At 44.9% G+C, this 8,135-nt stretch overlaps 1 protein-coding gene across 1 annotated transcript in view; it reads right to left on the bottom strand.

The window, feature by feature from the left end:
- Positions 1-8,135, bottom strand: part of SNX1 (sorting nexin 1) — a 28,990-nt gene extending 20,855 nt beyond the window's left edge. Inside the window, exons 1-4 of the mRNA XM_066634902.1 lie at positions 7,949-8,135; positions 3,259-3,361; positions 2,204-2,337; positions 1,031-1,097 (exon numbers count right to left, since the gene is read on the bottom strand). Coding sequence (XP_066490999.1) covers positions 1,031-1,097; positions 2,204-2,337; positions 3,259-3,361; positions 7,949-8,068 — 424 coding nt within the window. The 5' untranslated portion in view covers positions 8,069-8,135. The remainder of the gene's footprint in view (positions 1-1,030; positions 1,098-2,203; positions 2,338-3,258; positions 3,362-7,948) is intronic.

The following is an 8,135-nucleotide window of genomic DNA, read 5'->3' on the forward strand; positions in this document are numbered from 1 at the left end:
ACACGCACAGGCTCGGGCCGCGACTCCAGCAGGAGGGAACGTGCGGCAGCGGGGGCTCGCTCCGCCAGTCGTTTGCGCCCTCTCCAATGGGGCGCAGCTGCAGCCCGTGTGCGGCGGCGGGGGCTCGCTCTCGGCGGAGGAGCTGCTCCGCCAGCCGTTCGCGCCCTCTCCTATGGGGCGCAGCCGCAGCCCGTATGCTCGGGATGGTGAGCAGCGGCTGCGTCACGGGAGGGGCAAGCCCCTCCCCCGGGACGGGTTGGCCCCGCACAGAGCCACAGCCGAAGGCTCAAAGAGCCGCTTGCGGCTCCAGAATGGCAGGTTGCCGACCCCAGGTCCAACCCATCTCCACTTTAGATTTGTTTTCTTCCCCTCCCTCCACCACTTCTGATTGTGTACCTATGTGATCAACATTCTGCCAAGTGGCAAGTATTTTAGGTTTGTCCATCATAAGGTTACATGCACATGGTGGAAAGCTACTACCAGGTAACATGGCAATAAATTCAACCAAGGGCAGCCAAGCAAAATCAGACACACACCATCCACATTAACAGTTCTGAGTTTCCTGTTCAGTGGTTCTTTACTCACATAACTACCTTTCACCACCATAAAAAAAAGCAGTTTGGGGACTGGATGCACTAGCCTCTGAAGAAGCAGACAGGCACAATTATGCAAGATCTTGCACTAAAAGGTCCAACTGTTTAAATCTGAAAAATTCAAAGAATCAGTGGAAATGTTGCTGAATCAGAAACCCTTCAAAACAGCTTGTTCCTTTCTAATGCAGTGTGTTACAATTGGACTAATCTGACCATTCTGGTTCACAACTGTTAGAATTGAAGGTTGAGCCAGTGTGATGAGCAGGTTGGGCTTGCAAAAACTTAATGCTAAATTCTCAGCAGCATGTGCTGATTTGAATACCATAAGCAGAAGCAACACTTTTGGCTTCCAAACCAAGGCAAACTTGGTAACCAATAAAAAGCAGACGCAGCTCTCCCCTCAATCACAACAAGTCACTAGCATTTCAAAGACTCACCAATTTTCTCAGGATCACTCACTCCTACTGTAAGCTCAAATTTGTCTTCCTGCTCTTCTTCTTCCAGCTAGAAAAAAAGAGGAACATGCTCTTGTCATAGTTAATCTAGCCTGAAGGGCAGAAGTGGTGTCAGGGTAAGATGGCTCTGCAGGCTATGTCTTTACCCATTCTTGTTCACCATATAAAAGTGAAGCCTTCAAAAAAGATGGAAGCTTTAAAGCAAAATTTTGGCATCTTACTTTCATGTGTTGAAAGCAGCATGTTAATGTTGGAAGAAACATTAGGATTTGGTTCCAAAGTTCAGCAAAGGAGAGTGATGGTTCAACTATTCATCTAGCCTCCTACACCATCACACCCAAAGGCTGACAGTGTTAAACAATTTAGATAAGGGCTGAACAGCTCAAACCTTTAAGATGATCTTTTCATGTGCACCCTTATTAAGGTTGCCTCTTCTCTTTACAGCAAGAAATTAATGGTTAATTTGTTATTCAACAATGCATTCAAAATGTTTGTATGAATCCCTCCCTGCCAGGGAATAACTACTTCTGCTTGAACAAAGGGTCATATATTCCTGTATGAACCTGCACGTTCTGAAAGTTTTTCCCCCCAGAAACTCTATTCTGGAACTCTTTGAATATGCTAAGCAGGCAGTCAGAGGATAACCTTTTCTGTGGTGGCACCCTTGTTGTGAGATGTACATTGTAATGTACAATGTACTGTTTGCTATTTCGGGTTTTGAATTATTGTTTTGAAGTTTTGCAGATCGAAGCCTCAAAATTTAAAATGAGCTCTCCATCACAGTCATTACAGCATAGAAATCCATTACCTATTCTCAAAAGCAAGGCTAGCTTTTCAAAGTAACATTTTATAGCCAGCTTCAGAAGATAGTGCTAGAACCCATTTTAGAAGTGAAAGCTGAATGCTCAAGCTCTTTCAAAGATCGTATACTACCACCCCACTCAACGAGAAGAGTCCCTTGCATATTCTTGATTAAACCGCTTTCAGTTTTAGCATGTGGAGCAACTCTTGGACACAGTAGATCAAAGAACCAAGCAAGTGTCCAGTTAACAGGCCACCGGAGAGGGACAAGGAGACCAATTCAAGTAGTTCAGGGCACTCACCCTTCCCAAAATGCATCTAACTGAATAATCAACTAGACAAAGTAGTGCATACCTCCTCATAGGTTTTTGATTGGTGCTTGGAAGATGAATTTGCTGTTCTCTCTAGAGAAGGTGGAGGACTAAACACGGTAGCCGACTCTTTCTGACTGTTTTGTGCGTTATCCAGAGAGAGTTCTACAGTGGCATCTGCAAGAGGACAAGACATACTATTAGTAAAAGATTTAGTAAATCTGCCTGGTTTCTCAAGCCATCAGCCATCTGCGTGACCTCAATCTAAACAGCAGAAGTCCTGTTACAGCAAAATATGAAGCACATTCACACCAGAGAGCCTTATTTAATGAGAAGTTAACCACCAATATAGAAGTTACATATATATGCTATATTTATATTGCATGATCCATGTGCATGATGCTTGCCATACAGCATGGGGACAGATTTAATTATCTGGCAGCCTAAGACTAGTCAGTGCCTGGTTGGGCAATCACTAGGGAACCCCAAGGCAATATTTTATTTACATTTTGTATGCCAACAGTTTCAGAAATAAACATGCAATCCTGCTTGCTTCTCCCTCCCCATTTTACTAGGTCACAATACCATTTATTGTTCTTAGATTGTGCTGCAACAGTTGCTTAACTATTTTGAGTCAGATACCAGATTACATTTCCTATTCTGTTCATGCATAAAGCATCTTCCTGCCAGAACCAGATCCCATTTTCCCAAGCTCTTCAACTACAACAGTCAGTTCACTTCAAAAAAATGTGAAGAAAGCATGCAAATTGAGGTCTTCACCCAGGGAAAAAAGCTAGGACCACATGGTGTAGATTAGGTGGCCAAGTTGCTTCTCTGGAAACTTTCATGTTTCACTAAGTTGGTTCAGCACAAATACTCGGGGTGCATTTGGAGAAGTGAAAGCAGCAGGCCTATCTAAAAATGGGACAGATGTACATAAACATTCTTAACACACTATCAAAAAACATGCATATGTGACTGCTTCTAACAAAGGACCTTTAGAACAGCCCCTACTCTTTCTTGTAACAAAGGAATCTAGCTGCCCAAGTCTTCTTTTAAAACAGTTCTTCAGGTCTTACCATACATGGGAACATGTACCTGCAAACAGGTCTTGATCATCCTGCTCCTCCTGAATACCATTCGTATTGGAAATGCTTCTTACTGGTACAGGGGACTCCTTCTTAGGTGACATCGGTTTACTCTAGTAATACAGACAGCAGATATTATATAAGCTGTAGTGCTAAAAACATAATTACAGGACACGCCCCAATGGCTATAGGGAGTCAAGTAAAACCAAACCTTAGCCTAAACCTTGAGACTCTTGGTTGCCTTGAATCTGACCTCCTAGTCACAAGAGTGTTAAGTGATTAATCTGAACCAGCTGGATAAAGAAGCACATTTTAAATAGTGGATTTTGTATATTTAGTTGAAAAATATCATCCCTACCCATGCTAGCATATTTTCTAATCATTGGCTACTGGCTTGTCTTTTGTCTGTTTTGACTGAGCCTTCTCAGTCAAACCACTCATTCACCTATGTGAACTTTTTTTTTGTTAAATCAATATACAAATATGATTTAAGAAGTCAAGTAACAGGAAGCTGTCTTGTACCGAGTCAGGTCAATCATCCAACTAGCTTAATACTCTCTACACTGACTGGCAGAGATTTTCCAGAGTCTCAGCCAGGGTTTCTGCCTGCTTGACCTGGAGATGCTGGGAACTGAACCTGAACACCTGCTTTGTATGCAGCAGGTCTTACTATTGAGTTCCAATCCCATTATGTTGCTAGGGTTCAATAAGCAGGCAGTCTGCTTTCAGTTGTACAATTGTAATTTTATCACCCTATTGCTTTGTTAGCAAAAACAAATTTTTTTTGTTAGCAAAAACAAACTAACATTTCAGAACAGCAATAAATATTTTGTCTTAATTTAGCACATCACAAGCAACAGTTTGTCCTGCATGAAATATATTTAAATTGGTTCAAAGTATCTGAGTCAGTTACCAAACCACTTTTAAAGTTTAATGCCTGAACCAGAGACTCTTAAGCAATGAACATGAACAGAACCTAAGTTTCTAACAGTTCAGCTCCCTGAATGCCTTGTATTTTCCCAATTCTCAACTACATTCTTCAGCCATAGAATTTTCATACAGCAGTATGCTAATCTTAAGGACTATATATACGCTTTAAAATTATACTTGAAATGGGAAGATTTTCATTTCATCAAGTATGTTTCTTCTCAGCCCCATGGGGGGAAAAAATCAGCACAATCTCTTAAGCTGAACTGATGGTGCAAACATAGTGCATTTTACACTGTTCCACCATTGTGGCATCTGGTTTATAAAGGCCCACTGTTTTCCCAGTGCTTTCAGAAGCCACAATGCTCTGGTATCTGCAGACAGCATTGACATTGTCTGCATGGCTGAGTTGACAGTTTCAAAAACTAGCATGAACAGAGTCACAGATCCAAGAGGCACCACGGTCAGAGCTGATGATGCTAGAAGTCAGGTTCTTTGTTGCAGGAGCAAGCCTTGTCAACAGCAAACAAAGCCTTGGAAGGCCTCCATCCCACGCAGTTCTACCAGAGACATGCTGCTTTAGAGAAACAATCCAAGTCTTCTATATACCCTAAACCCCTATTTAAGTTGTAAGTATTACATCTTTAATTACCACAGTCCATAGCACCACACAACCCTTAAGCATGCACTTTCCTAGATGCAGGGCAACAACATAGTGTGCTTCCTCCCTGCAGCTATACATTAAAACTTGTTTCTGACCCTGCATTATAACATTTAAATGCAAATTTGTCAGAACTTGTTTGCCGTGTCAGTTTTTGGTATCATATTATACATTCAGGAGTGCAACAAGTTACCAGCCCTAGCAAAGTCAGGCTCTGTTAGTTCTAGTCATCACCGGAGAGACCATGAAGGGTTTACATAATTTCTACAGAAATTATGCAACTTCCAGATTTCAGGCATCACATTCTTTTGCAAGTCAATTCTACTGATGTCAATTCTTACTCAACTATCAGTGCCCTAAATGTCAAGTACAGTTCCTTTCATATAGATTCTCAATCAACTCACACACTTCATTTTTGTATGGATTTTACTCAAAAAAGCACATTTGTGTTCTGTTGGGGAAAAGTGTAGTTTACCTTCCAACATGAGGCCTAACTACAAATCCCTTGTTGTGCTTGTATCAGCTAATGAGCAGCCTCTAGAATTCTGGGGAGCATTTTCAGACAAGGTCATCGGCTGCAAAATGGCCATCTCAAGGAAAAGAAACTTGTGCACTGTTCACAGTTTTAAGACTAGGAGGCATGTACACAATAGGAGAAAAGGAGGCAAGAGCCAGGGTGGTGTAGTGGTTTGGGAGGTGGATTTAGACCTGGACGAACCAGGTTCAAGGCACCACGTAGCTTCCTGGGTGAACTTGGGCCAGTCACTTTCTCTCAGCCTCACCTACCTCACAGGGTTGTTGTGAAGGAGGGGAGCAGCTGTGTAGACCGCCCTGAGCTCTTTGGAGGAAGGGTGGTATAAAAATGTGAAAAATAAAAAAATAAACTCAGGACACCTTATCTTTTTCCTCAAGAAAATCTTTTTCCTTCATCACTCTTGGGCTTTCCCTCTGCTCACCACAAAACTTCTGTTTCTCACATGATGAACATACTCCAGGAGCAGTACCATGAATTATATACAGACTGTCAGGCAAGACAGACCATTGAAGACATTGTTGGGCAGATACCAGCCAATAAATACATAACAAGGTTCACAAGCATCATCAACCCCTATAAGAATCTAAACCATTACACCACAGAAAGATCTTCCAGAGGAAGCTGACTAAGGGCCCAACCCTATCCAGCTTTCCAAACACTGATGCAGCTGCAATGCATCCCCAAAGTAAAGGAACAAATGTCCCCTTAACTTGAGGAAGCCTCTGTGATTGCCCCAGCACCACAGGATGTAGTGCATGCCCGGGTGGCACGGCTGCATTGGTACTGCAAAGTTAGATAGGATTGGGATCGAACACAAGCAAGAACAGACTATCATGCCAACCAGAGACCCATTAGAATGCTTCTTTTTAATACAAGCAGACTTGAGGGCTTTTGACAATAAATCAATGAGTTTAAGAAAACACATGCTAAAAATGTCTAATGTGTGCTTATCTAAATTTGCAGCAGTTTAATACTTAAGTGCAAGTTTCAAGTTCCTCCAGATTAAGGAGACTAAATGAGAGGGGGAGAACTGCTGAAAAGAATACCACCTCTGTCAGGGATTCCAGAACACTACAAGCAATCGAGTTAAAAAAGAGTAGGGGAAGGAGTACTGTACCTTGGCCCAAAGCCAAAGGGCAACTCTCTAAATCTCAGGTAAACAAGATGCTATCTGGAAGAAGAGCTTTAGGAAGAAAAAAAAGCAGTAGAAAATATTCCTTCTAATGGCACTGGAATTCAAAAGGCCTCCTGTGCAGCTCTAGTAGCCAGGAAAGTCAGGGTGGGAGGAAAGAAGAGAAAGAGGGCAGTAGTTAAAGAGGGCAAACTGTGCTAAACAGTTGCAGCAGCAGCAACACTGAGATTTGAACTCAAGACCCAACCTTGCTACCTCTGAGGTCAGAATCCTAGATCTCACTCTGATTTCAGACAGGAATTGCTAGACCCAGGGTCTGCTTTCAAACCTCTGAGCAGTCACATAGTGTGACCCTCAGGCAAGGTGCAACCTCTACCCTCACTCTCCCACTGCTGAGCCACAAAGCTCAACCTTGTAGCTCAACTGCTGAAGGTTTCTAGACAGCCTAAGACAGTCATTTTCAACCACTGTGCCATGGCACACTGGTGTGCACAAATGGTCTGCAGGTGTGTCACAGGAATTTGAGGGAAGGTCATTTATTAGTAGGGTTGTTGGGGGGGCATGAGCCCCCTCACCAACAGCATAGTGTGTCCTGTCAGTTGTCAAAAAACTGATGGTGTGCTTTGACAATTTCACCACCAGAGAAGGTGGGGAGGGGGGAGAGGGCAGGTTTCTAGACAGCCCCAGAGAAGGTGGTGTGTGTGTGCAGGGCAGGGGAGGGGAAGAGCAGGTTTCTAGACAGCCCCAGAGAAGGTGGTGTGTGGGGGGGAAGAGGGCAGGTTTCTAGACAGCCCCAGAGAAGGTGGTGTGGGGGGGGGAAGGAGGGCAGGTTTCTAGACAGCCCCAGAGAGGTTTGGGGGGAGAACAGAAAGAAGAAAAAACCTGAAACAACAGTTTCCAGGTTATCCAAGCAGATTAATTAACAGTGCAAACGTAGGCATGCCTACTCAGCAGTAAGTCCCATTATAGTCAATGGGGCTTACTCCCAGGTAAGCGTGGATAGGATAAGGGCTTGATGTAGGCATGTGCGCTCAGAAGTAAGTCCCATTAGAATCAATGGGGCTTACTCCCAGGGAGGTGTGGAGAAGATTGCAGCCGCGGAGCCCAACCCTAGGGGTGTCTACTCAGAAGCAAGTCCCGCTGTAGTCTATGGGGCTTACTCCCAGGTAAGTGTGGATGGGATTTGCAGCCTCAGAGCCGCATCCTAGGCAAGTCTGCTCAGAGGTAAGTCCCAAAGTAGTCTATGGGGCTTACTCCCAGGCAAGTTGGAGAGGAGAAGAGCCTGATCCAGGCGTGTCTACTCAGAAGGAAGTCCCACTCCAGCCAAGGGGCTGCTCCCGGGAGTGGCGGGAGGACGTGGGCGGACAGCAGGGGCCACCCCCCAACCGGCCCCTCGGACTCCGGGGAAGCACTGACAGGACGGCCCCCGCCTGCCAGCCACTCACAGCGCTGCCTGTGAAGATGTCCTCCCCGTCCGAGTCGCTGTCCCCCGAGGGCCCGCCGCCCGCCTCCGCCGAGGGGAAGGGGGGAGGCAGCCGGTCCACCGGGGAGCCGCCCGCCGCCATCGCCCTCCCTGCACTGGCCGCTGAGAAAGGAGCCGCTTCCGGCCCCCACACAAGTCGGCCGGAAGGA

The sequence above is a fragment of the Tiliqua scincoides genome, chromosome 8 (genome assembly GCF_035046505.1).
Source record: "Tiliqua scincoides isolate rTilSci1 chromosome 8, rTilSci1.hap2, whole genome shotgun sequence".
Lineage (NCBI taxonomy): Eukaryota > Metazoa > Chordata > Lepidosauria > Squamata > Scincidae > Tiliqua > Tiliqua scincoides.